Here is a 21,732-nt window from a genome sequence, read left to right as displayed (position 1 = left end):
ATTGTTGTTTTGATTTGCATCTCTCTAATGGCTAGTGATCATGAACATTTCTTCATATGTTTATTGGCTGCCCAGATCTCTTCCTTAGTGAAGTGTCTGTTCATGGCCTCTGCCCACTTTTTAATTAGGTTATTTGTCTTTTTCTTGTAGAGGTGTTGTTGTTCCATGTGTTTTAAAGTAAATTTTGACTATACTAAAAAAACCAGCCTATTCCATGATAACATGTGCTGTGTCATTTGGTTCCCATGATACAAGTGTAAAGATAACTGAGACAGGTGAGAAAACTGTGGTGAAGTCATATGTGTATGCTCTTATCAGCAAATAGAGCAGAATCAGTTCTATTCTCAGTTCAGCTGATTTATTCTGATACAGTTGTGTGGGGCCTGTTGTACACTGCAGCATGAGGTCCCAACCCTGGTCTCTGCCTCTTTGTGTCCAGAAGTCTCACCCTTCCCAGGATCCCCCTCACTGTGCCTTATTCTATGTGTGGAACTTCTTAGTCTCCCTACCTGTCCCTGTGAGAGCTAATCCTTTTGCTTTTTCCCATTCTAAATGTCATCCAATCATGAGGCATTGTGCTACAGTGGAAAGAGTATTGTATCCAGAGTCAGGAGAACTAGCTTCAAGACTCAGTTGTCTGTGGCTTTGGGTAAGTCACTTTCCTTCACTGAGTTTCCTAGGTCAGATGATCTTTAAAGACATGTGCAGCACTGGCCTTCTCAGGCTTCATGATTCTATTCCTTTGATAAGTGAACTTGAACAAATATTTTCATGGTTGTCAGTGGCTTAAGGTCCTACACCAAGGATGGCAAATACATATCTTCTCTGTTATCTGTTAACCATGACAAATTCATTTGTTGGTTTCAACACTCTCACACTAAACCTAATTATGGCCTCAGACTTCTCAAACTGATGTAGTGTGTTAAGTCCATGCCTAGTGGATCACAGTTGAAATTTTGTTTGTCCTCCTTATCTTTCTTCTTACCTGCAATGTTTAATCTAAAGGAGAGTGGTGATAAGAATACTATAGAAGTTAGGAGCATGGGTGCTGGGGTTCCTGTCTGCATTCAAATCCTATCTTAACTTTTTTCTTTCTTAATGACCTTGGGAGTTATTTAACTTCTCTGGGCCTCAGTTTTCTCATGTGTAATGTGGGGCAAGCAGTAGCCTTGTTGTTGTTAGCTGCTGTTGAGTTTTGACTCATTACAATATTATGTGCTCCAGAATGAAACATTACCTGCATTATTCTCACAAAATTGCCAGCATGCTCAAATCTATCATTTTGGCTATTGTGCCAATTCATCTCACTGAGTATCTCTTGTGTTCTCATTGGTCCTCTAGTTCACCAAATATGATATCCTTCCTTTACCAATTGAATCTTACTGCCAACCTGTCCAAAGCAATCAAGTTGAACAATGTTCTAAAGGATTTTAGGAAGATTAAATGAGATAGTGTATGTAAAGAGGTGCTTAGAATAGCCTGGCAATAACTCAGTAAATGCTAACTATTATGCTAATGTTTGGAGTTCTGGTGTGGTGCTGTAGGATAAGTACTGGACCGCAAGGTTGGTTTGAACCACAAGGTTGGCGGCTCAAACTCACTAGCCACTCCTTGGAAACTATGAATTGGAACTGACTCGTACAAGGTCACTATGAGTTGGGACCGGCTTGACCGCACTTAACAGCAACAATAAATAGTAAGAATATGGAAAGCTGAGGAAGGAAAAATTCTGGGGTTTATAGAGCTGCCTTGTGGCAGCCTTCCAATCTCCCAAACAGTCAAATATGCACTTAGTCTCTGAGTATGGACTGATCCCATTTTACTCATTCACTAATAAAAAATGTTACAGCTAGGCATGTAGCTGGGGGTCTAGGGTAACACAATAAATATCTTTCAGAATTTACAGTGTAGCAGGGGTGATAAAACAAGTGAAAAGGCAACGATAACATTCTTGATCATTGAAATGACTTGGGTTTGCACAAGGTCTTTAGTGCACACTGTGTGCAGGGAGAGTCTTCCTGCTGATAGTGCTAATTTGTGTGGAAGAAGAAATCCCTGAGTCCTGACATCTGGCTTAACTCTGGCAACTATTATAGATGACGTGGATCCCTTGGGGAATTGTAACTACTTGCTTCTGTTGGTGTTTCACTTCAGCAGCATGCGCAGCATTCTTTCAGTCACTCAACTGACATCCCCAAGCTTTTCCCACTTTCCTTAAGCTGCTGTCTCAAAGCCTCAGTCAGATCTGATGGAAGTGGGGAACAGAGAGGTGAAGACAAATGAAGGGGCCTTGAATGTTCAGCCACAGAGTAGTTGGGTCTCTCTGTGAACTTGGAAAGGTTGATGAGTTCATACCTGCCTTGAGATTGAACATGTCTCTGGTATGGCTGGGGATGGGTATTATTTATGGTGTGACCCACCTTGTTCCTTCACTGGTGTCTTACAGTAAGCAGCTGTTGTGTGACGTGATGATTGTAGCAGAAGATGTCGAGATCGAAGCCCACCGTGTGGTCCTGGCAGCCTGCAGCCCCTACTTCTGTGCGATGTTCACAGGTATGGTGAAGGCAAACAAGAGCTCATAATTACAGGGCTGTAGCTCCACTGGTGATGGTATGAGGGGAGGGAGGAAAAAGTCTGTGAAAGTCATCATGAGGAACTTCTTTGTACCAGATACTTTGCTTTGCACAAAGGTCAGCCGGACACCAGTCATATATCTAGCCCTTTGTTGACTGGTTCTCTGGGAGGTAAGAGGAGGTAAGATCTTATAGTCCATTAGTTCTCAAACTTCGACATGCATCAGAGTCATGTGGGGAGCTTGTTAAAAATATAGATTCCTGATTTTATCCACAGGCCTTTTGAGCTATCATTTTGCAGATGGGGGACACCCGAGGCGGGCAGAAATCACATAATGAGTGAATGAATGATTCTTGGCTTCTTGACTTCTTGGCCCCCTGTTCTGTTAACTGATTTATATTTTGTTCTTCCCTAACCCTTCTTGCAGCAAGTAAGGTTGTATCATCTGTGTATCTCAGGTTGCTAATGAGTCTTCCTCGAGTCCTGATGCCACATTTTTCTTCACATAACCCAGCTTCTCGGATTATTTGCTCAGCATACAGGTTGAATAAGTATGGTGAAAGAATACAACCTTGTCGCACACCTTTCTTAATTTTAAAACATTCAGTGTTCCCATGTTCTGTTCAAACAACTGCCTCTTGGTCCAGGTACAGATTCCTCATGAGCTCAATTAAGTGTTCTGGAATACTCATACTTCACAATGTTGTCCATAGCTTGTCATAATCCACACAACCGAAAGCGTCTACATGTCAATAAAGCACAGGTAAACATCTCTCTGATATTCTCTGCTTTCAGCCAAGATCCATCAGACATCAGCAATGCTATCCCTCGTTCCACGTCCTTGTCTGAATCTGGCTTGAACCTCTGGAAGTTCTCTGTCAATGTATGCTTTCAGCTGTTTCTGTATTACCTTTAGTAAAACTTTACTCGCATGGGATTCAAAGAGATTGTCCGATGATTTCCGCATTCTGTTGGGTTACCTTTCTTTGAAATGGGCACAAATACGGATCTCTTCCAATCAGTCGGCCAGATAGTTGTCTTCCAAATTTTTTGGCAGAGATGAGTGAGTGCCTCCTGTGCTGCCTCACTTTCTTGAAAGACTTCAATTTTTATTCCATCAATTCCTGGTGCCTTGTTCTTTGCCGATTCCTTCAATGCACCTTAGACTTCCTCCTCAGTATCATTGCCTCTTGATCATATGCTACCTCTTGAAATGGTTAACAACCTGCGATATGCAGATGATACAACCTTGCTTGCTGAAAGTAAAGACGACTTAAAACATTTACTGATGAAGATCAAAGAGCACAGCCTTCGGTATGGATTACATCTCAATGTAAAGAAAACAAAAATCCTCACCACTGGACCAATAAACAACATTCTTATCAGCAGAGAAAAGATTGAAGTTGTCAAGGACTTCGTTCTTCTTGGATCAACTGTCAACACTCATGGAAACAGCAGTCAAGAAATCAAATGACGTATTGCATCAGGCAAACCTGTTGCACAAGACCTTTTTAAAGAGTTGAAGAGCAAAGATGTCAGCTTGAGGACTAAGGTGCGCCTGACCAAAGTCATGGTATTTTCAATAACCTCATATGCATGCAAAAGCTGGGACAGTGAATAAGTAAGACCGTAGAAGAATTGATGCTTTTGAGTTATGGTGTTGGAGGAGAATCTTGAAAATGCCATGGGCTGCCAAAAGAACCAATAGATCCATTTTGGAACAAGTGCAGCCAGAGTGTTCCTTGGAGGCCAGGATGGCCAAACTTCATCTCTCATACTTTGGACATATTGTTGGGGAGAGCAGTCCCTGGAGAAGGATATCATGTTTGGTAAAGTGGAAGGTCAGAGAAAAAGAGGAAGACCCCAATGTGATGGATTGGCCAAGTGACAGCATCGATGGACTCAAGTGTGGCAACAGTAGTGAGATTGGCCCAGGATTGGGCAGTGTTTTGTTCTGCTTTGCATAACGTCGCTATGAGTTGGTACCGACTCGATAGCACCTAACAACAACAAAACCCTTCTTTCAAAGCAGGGGCCATGGACTTCCTCTACCCTTTGAAGGGATGTGGAGATTTGGGGGATGAAACAGGAACATTCACCAGTTGGCATTCAGTCAGTGCCTTTGCCAACCTTTCTGGGAACCTCTGTTTTTGGGCATGCTGTATGTTGTTGTTGTTGTTAGGTGCCATCAAGTTGGTACTGACTCATAGCGACCCAATGCACAACATAACGAAATACTGCCTGGTCCTGCGCCAACCTCACAATCATTGCTACACCTGACCCCATTGCTACTGCCACTGTGCCAATCCATCTCATTGAGGGGCTTCCTCTTTTTCTCTGACCCTGCACCTTACCAAACATGGTATCCTTGTCCAGTGACTGGTCCCTCCTGATAATATGTCCAAAGTATGAGAGATGAAGCCTGGCCATCCTGGTTTTCAAGGAGCACTCTGGCTGCACTTCTTCTGTTTATTCTTTTGGCATTCCATGATATTTTCAGTTTTCTTCTCTAACACCATACAAATGCATCAATTCTTCCAAGGTCTTCCTTATTCACTGTCCAATTTTCACATGCATATGAGGTTGTTGAAAATACCATGGCTTGGGTCAGGCACACCTTAGTCCTCAAGATGACATTCTTGCTCTTCAACACTTTCAAGAGATTGTGGGCAGCAGATTTGTCTAATGCAATATATCATTTGATTTTTTGACTGCTGCGTCCTTGTGTGTTGATAGTTGATCTGAGAAATATGAAGTCTTTGACAACTTCAATCTTTCTTCATTTGTATGGATGTTATTCATAGGTCCAGTGGTGAGGGTTTTTGTTTTCTTTACAGTGAGATGCAATCTGTACCAAAGACTGTGATCTTTGATCTTCATCAGTGTTTTAAGTCATCTTCACTTTCAACCAGCAAAATTGTATTTTATGCATATCACAGGCTGTTAATGAGTCTTCCTCCAATCCTGATGTTATGTTTTTCTTCATATAATCCAGTTTCTCAGATTATTTTTCTTAGCATACAGATTGAATAAGTATGGAGAAAAAATATACATTTTAAAATGGCACATTTTAAACCATTCAGTGTTCCCTTTTTCTGTTTGACGTCTGTGTACAGGTTCCTCATGAACACAATTAAGTGTTCCAGAATATTCATGCTTGGCAATGTTGTCCATATCTCGTCACGATCCACACAATTGAAAGCCTTTGGCTTTGAACCACTAGCCTTTCAGTTAGCAGCCAAATGCTTAACCACAGCACCATCAGTACTTCTTAGTGCTCACCACAGGATCTGGTGTTAAGAGGATGCTGAATAAGTAGAGATTGAAAGAATAAACATGAGCTTGCTAAGAATGGGTACATGCAGGCACATTTAGATGAATGAGCTATAATCCTTTCCCTAACAGCACACAACCTCTAAGGGGCAAGAATGGTTCTTGTTGGGGGAGACTTAGTACATGTATTTTGAAAGTTCTTTCCGAGTGTCCCATTGTCTCAATGTGATAGAGCTAGTCTCAATTCAGAGTTGTGCCTCTGTTAAATGGATCAAACTACTGTTACCTCCCTGGTATCTTGGGCCAGGGATTGTCATAGTGTATCCTGGCCAAGGTCTGCAGTTTGAGTCCACCAGCTGCTTGGAGGAAGATAGATGAAGCTTTCTGCTCCCACGAAGATTTAGAGCTTCAGAAACCCTATATACAGGTTGCTATGAGTTGGAACTGACTCGGCAGCATTTAACAACAGCAACAATCTAGGAAACAATCTATTTCACTACCTGAAACTTTTGAGTCATAGTTACATTGGAATAGTCTCAAACTAGTAGCAAGGCTTTTCTTTTATAAAAAGTTCTTCTTCTCTTCCCCTCTTATTATTTTTTTCTTTTAAAAGAATCCATCTTGTCTGCAATAGTTAAGTTTTTAGTTGTAACTTCACCAAATAGCTCTGCCAGCATGATTTGTGTGGTTTGGAACGTTCGGTGTTGAGAGGCTCTATTGCAATGAACTGTAATGTTGGCTCCATTTTCACTAATGAACTTGCCTCTGAGCCTGATGGAAGTACCTTAGCAAAAGCAAGGTGATGTTAGAAGTTGTGTGCTTCTGGGGCAAGTCTTGAATTCTAATAATTGAAGGGATGTGGGAATCAAGAGACGAAAGCAGTTTAATATGATGTCTATCCCAGATCTTCTATTGAATCTGGTAAACAAACATCGTTCTTAGATTCATCATTGCAATTCAAATGTGTTCACTGCAGAAACAAAAATGAGAAAATGTGGGCAAGCAAAAAATTAAAAAAAAAAAAAAAATACAGCTAACACAATATTTACATAACACTTTGGCTTGTGTCTTTTCAGATTTTATATTTATAAGTATATAGCACAGGGCTTCAAAAAGTCTGTGGTAAAATGGAATGAAAAGACAATAGAATTTTTCTACAAACATTTTGAAACCCCCTTGTATATACAGTTTGTCTTTTTTGACTTTTTGATGCACTTACTTAAAAAAAAAAAGAACCTTGATCCTTCATCATTCTCATAGGGAGTCCTTCCATGCTCCTCACCCCCATGAGGTTAAATCCCTTTGTATTTGGTTTCATGCTACCTGTGCTTCTTGTTTTGGAGTCCTGGTGTGGTGCTGCAGAATAAGCACTGGAATGCAAGGTCAGTTTGAACTGCAAGGTCAGCACTTCAAACCCACCAGCCACTCCTTGGAAACCCTGTACAGAGTCGCTATGAGTTGGAACTGACTTGATGGCAACATGCTTCTCTTTAGCAATTCTCCTCATCTCATTGCTTGTCAATATCCGATTTACTAGATCAATCCTAAGCTTTATGAGGACAAGAACTGTACTTCTTTTTTTTTTAGCATACATCACTATTTACCTTGTTCCATTTAGGCCATGCAAACCTGCCTAACTGTACCCCTATTTGCCTTGTTCTTCCACTTCGCTCCTATCAGGATTTTCATTGTTGTTAGGTGCCCTCGAGTGGGTTCCAACTCACAGCAACCCTATGCACACCAGAATGTAACATTGCCCGGTCCTGCGCCATCTTCACAATTCTTGTTGTCTGAGTCCACTGTTCCTCTTTTTTCACAGACCTTCCACTTTTCTAAGCATGATGGCCTTCTCCAGGGACTGGTACTCCTTGATAATATGACTAAAGTACAAGAGACAAAGTCTTACCATCCTTGTTTCTAAAGAGCCTTCTGGCTACACTTCTTCCAAGACAGATTTGTTTGTTCTTCAGGGAGTGCATGGTACTTTCAGTATTCTTCTCCGACACCATAATTCAAATACATCAATTCTTCTACTGTCATACTTTTTCGTTGTCCAACTTTCACATGCATATGAAGCTACTGAAAATATAATAGCCTGGGTCAGGTGCACCTTAGTCCTCAAACTGACACCTTGTTCTTGAACACTTTAAAGAGTTTTTTTGTAGCAGATTTGCCTAATACAATAAGTTGTTTGATTTTTTGATTGCTACTTCCATGAGCATTGATTGTAGATCCAGGCAAATTGAAGTCTTTGACAACTTCAATCTTTTCTCCATTTATCATGATGTTATTTATTGATCCAGTGGTGAGGATTTTCATTTTCTTTACATTGAGGTACAATCCATACTGAAGGAAGTAGTGGATTTTCATAGCAGGTGCTTAATAAAAAATTGTTGAATTGAGCTTAGCAATGTATCATGACTATCTTTACATGTCAGTGAAATCACATTTCATCATTATATAAATGTCCTTATAAGTTTCTAACATACAGATGTATCTTAATTGGAAAATGTTTTCCTTATTTGTTGAAAATTATAGTTCTTTCTAATATTTTACCATTATAATTAATGTTACAATGAAATCTTTGCAACTTAATTTCTATTTGTAGTCCTGATTATTATCTTACAATGTATTCTTAGAATAAAAAATACTCAATTTAAGGCTATGCATATTTTAAGGTTCTTGAGACACATGCCAAATTGCCCTCCATAACAGTAGTACCAGTTTGTTCTCCCATTAGCAATATGTGATATTTATGTATTCTTCAAGTCTCTTGACTGCTTAAGGCTTGATAAACTAAAAACAAACCCATTGTTGTCAAGCTGATTCTAACTCAAAGCAACCCTATAGGACAGAGTAGAACTGTCCCATAAGGTTTCCCAAGGTTGTATTCTTTACTGAAGCAGACAGCTACATCTTTCTCCCAATAGAGGGACTGGTGGGTTTGAGCTGCTGAGTTTTCGGTTAGCTGCCAAGCACTCAAGTATAAAGCAAAATAAACAGTAACATTGCAGAATTTTGTTCTAATTGTCAGATTAGTTCAAAACACATAAAATTAGTCATGAAAAGGTCCAGCAGACTCTTGTTAAATTAATTTCTATTGGCATGTTTATGGTCAACAGGAAAAGAAAATACACATAGCCTTCTTCTGACTTGAGTGATTACTTCTTTTACTCAGATTCAAAAAAATTTTTTTTTTTCTTTTCTTTTTTTCCTTTGAGTTCATATTGCCCAAATATGCTGTGGTGGTTCCAAATAGATATGAAATAGAGGCCTGAGTGCCCACTGGAAAGGGCCTACTATCCTGTGAGAAGATCAAGGATGGGTAGTTGACCTAATTGTTCTTCTCTCTCCTCAGCATAGTATGACTGCAGGGGATGACAGTGCTGTGATCCGCCCATCTTTTTCCTATGGGTAGGGAATACCTAAGATGCCAGGTTTCTCCCACCTTAAACCCATATGAGGAGACAGGAGTTTAGAATTTGATGCATACTGATGATCCACAAAGCAGAACAATGAAGACCCCTCACTCATTCACCTCACATGTGTGTATTCACTCCATAAAACCTTCAAAAAGTTTGTGGAAAAATTCCACTGTCATTTTATTATATTGTCCACAAAATTTTTGAAGTGTCCCAGTATGTAGTTGAATGGCACTGTAGGGTAACCACTGCACCACTAACTGCAAGGTCGGCAGTTCAGAACCACCACCTGCTCCTCAGAAACCCTCTACAGGGTCACTATGAGTTGGAACTGACTTGATGGCACACAACAACAACAACATAAGTAGCTCTACAGGCCTTTCCTTCCTGCCTTGGAGCACTACTGGCAGGACTCAAGGCGGTGGCATAGCTTTCTCATGTGAGGTTCATGTGTGACACAGGTCTTAGTGCTCAGCTCTTGGCAACTGAATTGACAGACCAGACATTAGGATTTACATAGATGAGGGTTAGAGAAAAGACAGTTTAATAACCATCTTACCACAAGTGAAGGATTCTTGCACAAAGGATAAGGATCTTGTGTTTTCTCTCTACTCAGAATGTGAAGCTAAAGTGTAGCAGTAAGAATTCAAATTAGGAGTGAGGAAGAATTCTATAACATAACATAAGGACCTTTGAGTACACGCTTTTCTTCCCTTGAAGGACCTAAAATTTTGTGGTTTAACTATGGTTCTTCAGAGAGATCTGTCAATCTACTATTCCTTTCTCATTTTTGAGACTTCTTTTGCTAATAATACGCTTGGGTTTCAGACCAACAATCTGGAGAAGATGAACTAGTGATTTTTTCAACCTCCAAAGTCTTCCGTGATAGAGAAAAACATTCCCCTTTCAGTTTTCAAGTCCTGCCTCCTTCCTCCTCTCCTTTCTTGGTCTTTCACTTAAAAAGATGTGGACATAGTGTGCTTGCTGGGATCTAGAACGACATCTTGGACACTTATGCCTAAGCGAACTATGAGATTGTTTGCTGTCCTAGACTCTGAATGGCTATCAGAGATCACTAGGATATAGTTGCTCAGTACAGATGACCATCATCTCTCACCTAATATACTGTTGTTGTTGTTAAGTGCTGTCTTCGGACTCATAGCGACCCTGCATAGGGTTTCTGAGGAGCAGCTGGTGATTTACAATTTTAATTGCTTTGCTTTGCTCCCCACCCCTATTTTCCACATTTCAGCTACAATGATCTTTCCAAAATTTACATCTGATGTATCTCTCAACTTACTTAGAATCTGTCAAGGGCTCCCCATTACCTATAGGATGCACTCTAAACTGTTTTGCGTGGCCTGCAAGGCTTTTGTGGTTCAGATCCTGTTTATACTGCCAGTCTCATCACGCCATCCCTCCCTTTTCATGCTGTGTCCTAGCCAGATTGAACTTCTCAGTGTTCCCAGAACAGGTCATGCTCTTTCTTACTTCCAGATATTTATGTACACTGTCCCCTCTGCCTGGAATACTCTTACTTCATACTTCCTCCTCTCCGGAAGAGCTATGACTGCTTCATCAGATCTCAATTTAGATCACTGGTTTTTAACCATAATGAATTAGTCTGTTGGAAATAATAGACTATCTCCCCCAAAATATGTACTTTTGTGTGCTAGTGGTTTTACATACAGTTCAGGGTGCAGGAATGCATACTGGATTAAGAGACTTTCAGGCAGAGTGCCCTTCTTGAGCACATTACTCACTGTGTGCAATTGAGGGTTAGTGGGCACTAGACTGAACTCCATTGTATTCTCTGGATTAGCACAGTGCTTGACATTGGGGACTTGTTTGGTGCATATTTCCTGCATGAGTGACTGAATTAAGGAACAAATATCTGCCCTTGAGCAGATAATATTCTTTTTGGAGGAATAGGACAAGATAGCCAAGCAGAAGGTAGAAGAGGCAACTGGCAGACTTTCTCTGAAAGTTCAGAGTCAGAGGTGACTGGACTGGGCCTCTTAGGAAAAGCCAGGAGTGGAAGACTCTTAGGTTAGCCTTACAAGCCTCATGTTCTGTTTTCTAGAAATATGTTGTTAGAGTATTACAGGCAAATGAATGAGCAAGAATTACCAAGCCTTTGCTGCTTTCTCTCTTGCAGGACTAATGAAACCCATACAATCTTAAGAGGTCAAGAGAAAACATCCTGTTTTCATTTTTCTTCTCCTGTCAACAAGTATTTTTTTAGGTGCTTGTTATCTGCCAAGCCCTATATTTGGTATTGAGTATACCACAGCAAATCATCCTAACAAGACCCCAGCTCTTTTGGTTGTTGCTTATTAGGCATTAGTATTAAGTTGTTAGAATGTGGACCAAGTGCTCAAGTTTGGGAATATGTCTATAATTTATAAACAGTAGTATCATCTACTTTCTGATGTTCTTATGAAGATTAATGAAATAATGTGTATAAACCCTTAGCAGAGGACTGACACACAGCAGCAACTGTAATTATTACCATTTTCAGGGCCTGTTTAAGCTGAAGTATTAGCTCTGTGTGATCATTTCTGTTGGTTTATAAGTAATAATAGGATTTGATTCTACAAGTCCATGTGACTTATTCAGGTCTCCAGTTTCCTACATTGGAGTTTTCTTAGAATGTAGCCAATGTCATTGAGGCCCTAGATTTTTTTCTATATAATTCTTTTCTTGCTTATTGTAATTATATGAACTTTATGTAGAAAATTAGAAATTTCAGAGTTATATAAAGAAGAAGGGAATGTTATCTTCCAAAGTCCTATATCTAGAAAACTGTGTTTTAACCTTTTCTAGGTCATAGACCCTTTAAAAATCTGATTAAAATGATATCATTCATCCCCTCCACCCACCTCCCCCCCAAAACTCAACAACAACAAGCAAACCACCAAACTTTATATATGTATATATTATATATTTATATTATTTTATATATATATATATACATTCACATACAGTTTCAGGAATTTTTGTTTGCTTACTTCAAAGTTTACAAACCCTAACTTTACTCCCAAGTCCAGATTCTACAGAGCCCAAGTTCTGTTTTCAGGTTCACATAAGAGCTTCCGAATCATTCTGTTCCTCCAAATGAAGTGACGCTTTCTTTCTTTTTTTTTTTTTCTCTTTTAAATTTTATTTATTTTGCTGTTGTTGTTTAGAATATGCACAGTAAAATGTGCACCAATTCAACAATTTCTACATGTACAGTTTTATGATACTGATTACATTCTTAAAGTTGTACAACTGTTCTAACCTCCCTTTTCTGAGCTGTTCCGCCTTCATTATCATGAACTCACTGCTCCCTAAGGTTCCTAGCTCATCTTTCAACTTGCTGTTGATCTGATCTTGTTAATTCGATCTTGTATAGATAATTCTTAAAAGAACATAAGGCTCAAGGCTGATCTTTTTAACTGGTTCAGTTAACCTGTTGTTGTAGGACCGTGAAGTTGGTTATGACTCTTAGGGACCCTGTGCACAACAGAACAAAACACCGCCCTATGCAGTCCTCACAGTTTGAGCCCACTTTTGAAACTACTGGTGTCAGTCTGTCTTGCTGGGTCTCCACTTTCCCAAGCATGATGTCCTTTCCCAGAGACTGGTCTCTCCTGATAGTATGCCCTAAGCATGTGAGACGAAATTATGCATCCTTGCTTCTAAGGAACATTCTGTACTTTTTCTAAGACAGATTTGTTTGTTCTGGTAGTCCCTGGTACTTTCAATATTCTTTTCCACCATAATTCAAATGAGTCAATTCTTCTATGGTCTTCCTTATTCACCGTCCAATTTTCATATGCATGTGAGGTGACTGAAAATACCAGGACTTGGAGCATGTGATCCTCAATCTTCAAAGTGACTTCTTTGCTCTTACATTTTAAAGAAGTCTTTTGCAGCAGATATGTCCAATACAATGCATCATTTTATTTTTTGACTGCTACTTTCATGACTGTTGATTGTGGATGCAAGTAAAATCAAATCCTTGATAATTTCAATCTTTTCTCTATTTATCATGATGTTTATTGATCCAGTGGTGAGGACTTTTGTTTTCTTTATGTAGAGTTGTAATCCACACTGAAGGCTATATTCTGTGATCTTCATTAGTAAGTGCTTCAAGTCCTCTTTGCTTTCAGCAAGCAAGGTTGTATCATCTGCATATTGCAGGCTGTTATTGAGTCTTCCTTAAATCCTGATGCCATGTTCTTCTTCATATAGTCCAGTTAACTATATGAAGTGAAACTATGGCTAGGTATTAAGATGACCTCAGGGAATATTTTTGGTTTAAGCTTTTAATGATGATCTCAGGGCAGTAGTTTCAAGGACTCATCTACCCTCCATGGCTCCATTAGTCTTGTTTTGAAGTCTTAAGTTCTTAAACTAAGAATGAGTTATCTTGGATTACTTTTTGTAATGTAATTACTCTCTGGACCCTCATTAACCATTTTTAAAATAGCTGTTGAGAGAGATAAGTGTAATGTTTGTTTCCTTGTATAAACATACTTTTGTTTATGTGTTTTGGAATAAACTCACAAGAAGGATAGTGAGAGCCTGTCTTATGGGTAAGGGAGGAATCCTCCATATTTTTATTTTTTTCTTCCCTTCTTCATCCTGCCCTTGGGCTCTTTGTGTTGATGCTTTTTACTGGTGGTTTTGAACCTTCTTCCAGCAGTCAAAGAGAAGAGACCATAGAATGGAGTTTCTGGTCACCTGATCTGGCATGAGGGAAGTAGGTTTGGCTTGGGATTTGTTTTCCTCTTTTTTCCTGTTCTAGAGCCATTCAGATCTAGAACTAATTCATGATGGGACTGTGGATTGGAGGAGGAATCATGCAGCTTGGAGGTGGGTGTCTTCAGCCCACAGGCTGTACTGTACTTTAATTTCTTGGCTCTGGTACACACATTTTACAGAGAAGAAACCACCACCCCAGCTCTGTTTTCACACTCACAGAAGAGCTTCTGAGTCCCTTATTTCTTGTTGTCAGATTGCCCTTTACTTCAGTCTGCAGACACATGTCTTCCATCTGTTCGTCTTCTGAAGTCAGCAACTCTTCTTGAGTGAGCATGACCTGTGTATTGTGTATACAGGACAGGATGAAGTGAGGGGCCTCACTGGAAATGTGGTGGTGCTGCAACCTTAGACCACAGGCCCACATTTGTTTGATCTTGGACTCTTCTTAAGGGCCTCTCAACTGGTTACCCTCCTTCTGATCCAGCTTCTACCCTGCACCCAAAATTTCATTAAAAATGTATCCCATCTGTTGATGTCCCGCCTCTGTTTAAAACTTTCCAATCATGCTTTGATACCCTTAGGATAAAGCCCACATTCATTTGTCTGGCTTACTAGGCTCTGCAAGTCCTGGGCCTTATCAACCTTTCATTCCCCATGCACCAGCTACAACCGGCCTCTCACCGTTTCCCAAGTTCATCATATTGGCGCTTTCCTTTTTTATGTGTTTGTGTCCTCTCTCTGGAGCATCCTTTTTCATCTTTGCTGCCTGTTGAACACTTCTGTATCCTCTGATACCCAGTTTGTATATACCTTCATTAAGTTTTGCCAATTCTGTTTACAAATATGTTTATGTATCTATGCTCCAAATCCGCGGCACAAGACCTTTGTAAAGTGTTGAATAGCAAAGTTGTCAGCTTGAGGACTAAGGTGCACCTGACCCAAGCCATGGTATTTTCAATAACCTCATATGCATGCGAAAGTTGGACAGTGAATAAGGAAGACCATAGAAGAATTGACGCTTTTGAGTTATGGTGTTGGAGGAGAATATTGAAAGTGCCATGGCTGCCAAAAGAACCAATAGATCTGTGTTGGAAGAAGTGCAGCTAGAGTGCTCCTTGGAAGTCAGGATGGCCAGACTTCATCTCTCATACTTTGGACATATTGTCAAAAGGGACCAGTCGCTGGAGAAGGATATCATGTTTGGTAAGGTGGAGGGTCAGAGAAAAAGAGGAAGACCCCCCAGCAAGATGGATTGGCAAAGTGGCAGCATCAATGGGCTCAAGTGTGGCCACAATTGTGAGGTTGGCCCAGGACCAGGTGGTGTTTTGTTCTGCTGAGCATAGGGTCTCTATGAGTCGGTACCGGCTCGATGGCACCTAATTACAACAACACAAATGTTCCTTGAGGACAGTTGCTATTTCCTGTTCACTTTGCCTGACCCTGTGTGTAGAAGTTCACGGTAAGTTTGTCTGAATGAGTTATTGCACAGATTTGTCTTCATAATGGAAATGGGCATCAGGTAGAGTCAGAAATGCTTAAGCTTGGATTTGCAAATGATCATCTGGCCAATGTTGATGTGACCTTGATGTCAGCTGGTTTATCATTTTCAGGGCATGGATCCCTTTTGCTGCCTCTTGGAGCACAGATAGTGCTTCTATGTTGCCAAGACAGGGCAGGGCACCATGTGACAATTAAGAATATGCCAGGTACCAAGTTCATGCCCATTTTGCTTGTATTTTGAACTGTAGGTGACATGTCTGAGAGTAAAGCCAAGAAGATTGAAATCAAGGATGTGGATGGGCAGACGCTGAGTAAGCTGATTGACTACATCTATACTGCTGAAATTGAGGTGACTGAAGAGAACGTGCAGGTAAACTCAGCCCCAGCTGGTAGCTCAGTGTACTGCACAGTCATTGGCCACTGTTTTCCATGTATTGTTTCATTTCATCCTCATGACAACTCAGTGTGTAACTGAAGAGGAAACAAAAGCTCCAAGGAGGTGGGGTCACATGGCCAGTAGATAGGAGGTTCAGCCTTATTCCTACCTGACTCTGAACCACTAGACTGTATTATCTCCAAGTAAACTTGGGCTTCCTGAGGAGAGAGTTCATGCTAGTTCAAAATCTTGGTGAAGAAGAATGAAAAGCCTGGGTGACCCAGATTCTTCCCACCTTGTTATCTTATCTCAGGGATTTTAAGTATTAGATTGCGAGGCTCCAAAATTTGTTCCGGTTTCAACATCAGTCCACCAAATGCCTCTGAGCACCTGTGGGTGCCAAGCACCAGGAATGAGCCTCAGCAGGAGGATGTGGTTGTGAATGTGTTATCTTTGTTAATTTCTTCTTTTCACTGCCCTGCCTTCACCCTCAGCCATCTGGAGTCTTAAAAAGAGGTGCCAACAAAGATAATGCTTCATGCAAAGGCATGCATCTTTACTGTGGAAACATGAGGCACCAGCATCATCTGCAGTAGGGATGATAGTTGAGGGGTTAACTCTCTCTCTTGAGCCTACATATCACTGGGTAAACACAACACAGGAAATACAGTTTCTTATTCTCAAAAATCTTACTGTTATTAGTGTTATGGAAATTAATGTGCTGTGGAGGTATTTTTTGTTTGGTTTTTTAAAGCACAATGCTACCTTAGTTGTTTATTGTGAAACAGATGCCTCTTTACTAACCAAAATATGTATTTCCTTTATCTAGACCACTACTCTCTTTTCCAGGATCAAGATACATGGGAGATTGAATTGTTAATAGTTCATTCATTGAATTCAGCTTAAATGTTTGTCTTGGGCACTGTGGTTTTAGCAGAGAGCAGTGGTGGTTCTATTGCCTGCTGTCATGGAGTTTGCAGTCTAGCAATGAAGACATGTTCATCAAATACACACTTAAGTAATGTCTATGTATAAACTGATAAATTCTTTGAGAGAAAAGAATGTTGTAAAATGAGGGACTATCAGAGGAACTAAAAATGAATGGGAGAGGGGATCTGGGGAGGGCTCTTCCAGGAGATGAGTGGCAGTTAGCTTGGTGTGGTAGCTGGTACTCATAAGGGTGCAGGGTATGGACACTTATGAGGAACACTGCATTCAGGCCTGCTGAGTCTACCCATGACATAGCCTGTCTTTGTCTCTGGCCTCTGAGGCAGTCTTTTGGGTTGTGTAATTTCTACAGTCATTTGTTCCTATTTTAATATTAGTCCACCATATGCCTCTGAGCCTCTGAGCACCTGTGGGTGTCAAGTACCAAACTGAGCCTCAGCAGGACTGTGACGATGCATTAGTTACATACTAGGCCTAGTAGTATAATTCAAACAGCTGAATGACTTTGAGCAGTAACAGTGCAGTGCAAAGTAATTTATAGAAATTGAGTACAAGAGTGAGAGGAGGTTGTAGAATTGTATGATTGGAACTGAGTGGAGCTGGTCAATGAGGAAATAAGATGGGTTGTATGAAGAACATGGCATCAGGACTAGAGGATGACTCATTAACAGTCAGCGATATGCAGATGACACAACCTTTCTTGCTGGAAGCAAAGAGAACTTGAAATACTTATGACGATCAAAGACTACAGACATCTTATGGATTGAAATGTCAAAGACTTCATTTTGCTTAGATCCATAATCAGTGCTTATGGAAGCAGCAGTCAAGAAATCAAATGATATATTGCATTGGGAAAATCTGTTGCAAAAGACCTCTTCAAAGTGTAAAGAGCAAAGATATCTGTTTGAGGACTAAGGTGTGCTTCACTTAAGCCATGATATTTTCAATCACCTCTTATGCATGTGAAAGTTGGGCATTGAATAAGAAGCACCACAGAAGAATCAACACATTTGAATTATGGTGTTGGCAAAGAATATTGAAAGTACCTTTGACTTCCAGAGAGCAAACACATCTGTCTTGAAAGAAGTACAGCTAGACTGCTTCTTAGAAGTGAGAATAGTGAGACTTCGTCTCTCCTACATTGGACATATTGTTAGAAGGGACAAGTTCCTGGAGAAGGACATCATACTTGGTAAAGTGGAGGGTCAGCAAAAAAGAGAAAGACGCTCCCAACGAATTGGATTGGCACAGTGGAAGTAACAATGGGCTCAAGCATAACAATTGATACAGGACTGAGCAGTATTTCATTATGTAGTGCGTAGGGTTGCTATGAGTCAGAATCAACTCAAGGACACTTAACAGTAACAACAACAACTAGTCAGTGCTACTTTGGAAGAAATTATTTTAGCTTTCTACTCCTTTTTCGTCGCCTATCTAATAACTTTTTTTCTTGTAAAGTACGGTGTTTACTAAACTGGATAATTAGATGTTCCATTCTGTATCTTTATTGCTTGGCTAGGTATTTATCTTTTGCAACTTTGGCCTAACCCTTGGTTGATCTCTCTAAAATTAGTTTACAAAATCAATTATCTTAAAGAAAATAGCAGCAGCTATTCCACAATTTTTTTTGTAACCACTTTTTATGGAATTGGTGGCTGGGGGCTAGAGTGAAGATGTGCAGATATAAAGAACATGCAGAAATAGTGATGGAGCAGGAATTGAGTATGAAAAGGGATGTGGGCCCGAGCTTTAGCTTTGTTAATAATTAATATACAGAGTTCTTCTACTCTAACCTTGTTCAGAGTCTCAAGTTTTCCATCTGTAAAGTGAGGGTATAGTATCCAGTGACCTCTTGGATCATCCCAGGTCCCTGGCTCAAGAAGACATATACTCTGCTACCCTGTAGCATGCTTTCACCATCTCCTACCACAGATACTTTCTCAAGGATTAGTTTTCTCATCTGTAAAATCATAGTGACAATAATATTTACTTTACTGGGTGCTTGTAAGTTAGACTCTACCACTCACCTATCATTTTGCCATATTGTGGTGGCTTGCATGTTGCTGTGATTCTAGAAGCTATGTCACTGGTATTTTAAATACCAACGGGGTCACCCATGGTGGACAGGTTTCAGATGAGCTTCTAGACTAAGACAGACTAGGAAGAAGGAGAGGCAGACTATTTCTGAGTATTTAGTCACTCTAAATCTTATGAATAGCAGTGGATCACTGTCAGATAGCATCAGAATACTAAATATTGAAACATGATGAAGAGCACCAGAATATTGTCCGATATAGTGCCAGAAGATGAGTAACTCAGGTTAAAAGACATTCAAAATGTGACTGAGGAAGAGCTGCTTCTTCAAAGTACAGTTGCCCGTGATGACACAAAAGGAGTAAGGCTTCTGGGACCTTCATTGGCTGATAAGGCACAACTCAAAATGAGGAAAAATATCTGTAAACATCCATTAAAAATCAGTACATGGAATGTAAGAAGTATGAACCTAGGAAAATTAGAAGTTGTCAAAAATGAAATGGAACACATTAGATATTTTATGCATTAGTGAGCTGAAATGGGCTGGTATTGGTCATTTTGAATCTGACGATGACATGGTTTACTATGTTAGGAATGACAAATTGAAGAAGAATGGTATTGTATTCAACATCAAAAAGAACATTTCAAGATCTGTCTTAAAGTACAGTGCTGTCTGTAATAGGATAATATCCAAGGTCAGCAGTTCAAACCCACCAGCTGCTCCTCAGAAACCCTATATAGTGTTGCCATGAGTCTGAACTAACTCAACAGTACTAAACAACAACAACAACAATAAGAAGGAAGACCAGTTAATGCCACTATTATGCAAATTTACGTACCAGCCGCTATAGCCAATGATGATGAAATTGAATAATTTTACCAATTTCTTCAGTCTGAAATTCATCAAACATGTTTAAGATGTATTGATAATTACTGGTGATTAGAATGTTAAGGTTGGAAACAAAGAGGAAGGATCAGTCATTGGAAAATATGACCATGGTGATAGAAACAATGCTGGAGATTGCATAATAGAATTTTGCAAGACCAATGACTTCTTCATTGTAAATACCTTTTTAAAACAACATAGAAAGATGACTATACACATAGACCTCACCAGATGGAATACACAGAAATCAAATTGACTACAACTGGGGAAAGAGATGGTGGAAAAGCTCCATATCATCTGTCAAAACAAGTCCAGGGGAAGACTGGAATAGACCATCAATTGCTCACATGCAAGTTGAAGCTGAAGCTGAAGAAAAGTAAAACAAATCCACGAAAGCCAAAATATGACTTTGAGCATATCCCACCTGTGTAGCGCTGTGGGTTAATGCACCAGACTGCAACGCTGTTTCAACTGCAAGGTCGGAGTTCAAGCTCACCAGCTGCTCCTTGGAAACCCTATACAGGGTCGCTCTGGGTTGGAATCGACTCGATGGCACAACAACAACAACAACACCTGAATTTAGAGATCATTTCAAGAACACATTTGATGAGTGAAACACTAATGACCAAAGACCAGAAGAGTTGTAGATGATATCAATAACATCATACAAAAAGAAAGCAAAAGGTCACTAAGAAGACAAGAACAAAGGAAAAGACCAAAATGGATGGCAAAAGAGACTCTGCAACTTGCTCTCCAATGTAAAGATACTAATGTAAAGGAAGAAATAAGGAGGTACAAGATCTGAACAGAACATTTCAAAGGACAACCTGAGGAGACAAAGTCAAATATTATAACAAAATGTGCAAAGACCTGGAGTTAGAAAACCAAAAGGGAAGAACATGTTCAGTGTTTCTCAAGCTGAGGGAAGTGAAGAAAAAAATTCAGTCTTAACTTACAATATTGAAGGATTCTATGGTGTGGTGCTGTGGGCTAATGCGCTGGACTGCAAAGTCGGTTTGAACTGCTAGGTTGGCAGTTCAAGCTCACTAGCTACTTCTTGGAAACCCTATATAGGGTTGCTTGGAAACCCTATAAGGTCGACGGCACTTAACAACAACAACAATGGGCAAAATATTGAATGATGCAGAAAGCATCAAATGAAGATGGAAGGAATATACAGTCACTGTACCAAAAGGAAATGGGTCGATGATCAGTCATTTCAAGAGGTAGCATATGATCAAGAGCCAATGGTACTGAAGGAAGAAGCCTAAATTGCACTGAAAGCATTGGAAAAGAAAAAGGCCCCAAGAATTGATGGAATGCAAATTGAAAATTTTCAACAAACTGATACAACACTGAAGGCACTCAGTCATCTGTGCTAAGAAATTTGGAAAACAGCTACCTGGCCAACTGTTTGGAAGAGATGCATCTTTGTGCCCATTCCAAAGAGAGGTAACCCAATGGAATGCGGAAATCATTGGACAATATCATTTATATCACATGTAAGTAAATTTTTGCTAAAAATAATTTAAAAATGACTGCAACAGTACATTGACAAGGAGCTACCCAGAGGATCAAGCCAGATTCAGACAAGGATGTGTAATGAGGGATATCATTGCTAACATCAGATGAATCTTGGCTGAAGGCAGAGAATACCAGAAAGATGTTTATTTAGGCTTTATTGACTACTCAAAGACTTTTGATTTTGTGGATCATGACAATTTATGGACAACATTGGGGAGAATGAGTATTCCAGAACACTTAATTATACTCACAAAGAACCTGTACATAGACCGGGAGGCAGTTGTTCAAACAAACAAGAGAACAATGAATGGTTTCAAATTAGGAAAGGTGTGCGCCAGAGTTGTATTCTTTCACCATACTTATTCAATTTCTATGATGAGCAAATAATCCAAGAAGCTGTATTATATGAAGAAAAATGTGGCATCAGGATTGGAGGAATACTC

The 21,732-nt window shown here is 39.9% G+C and overlaps 1 protein-coding gene across 1 annotated transcript in view; it reads left to right on the top strand.

Moving 5' to 3' along the window:
* Positions 1–21,732, top strand: part of KLHL3 (kelch-like family member 3) — a 192,245-nt gene that overhangs the window by 63,752 nt on the left and 106,761 nt on the right. Inside the window, exons 3-4 of the mRNA XM_006866102.1 lie at positions 2,447–2,553; positions 15,770–15,891. Coding sequence (XP_006866164.1) covers positions 2,447–2,553; positions 15,770–15,891 — 229 coding nt within the window. The remainder of the gene's footprint in view (positions 1–2,446; positions 2,554–15,769; positions 15,892–21,732) is intronic.

The sequence above is a fragment of the Chrysochloris asiatica genome, unplaced genomic scaffold (genome assembly GCF_000296735.1).
Source record: "Chrysochloris asiatica unplaced genomic scaffold, ChrAsi1.0 scaffold00087, whole genome shotgun sequence".
Lineage (NCBI taxonomy): Eukaryota > Metazoa > Chordata > Mammalia > Afrosoricida > Chrysochloridae > Chrysochloris > Chrysochloris asiatica.
Note: the sequence above shows the minus strand (reverse complement) of the source record. Positions and strands in the feature narration are given on the sequence as shown.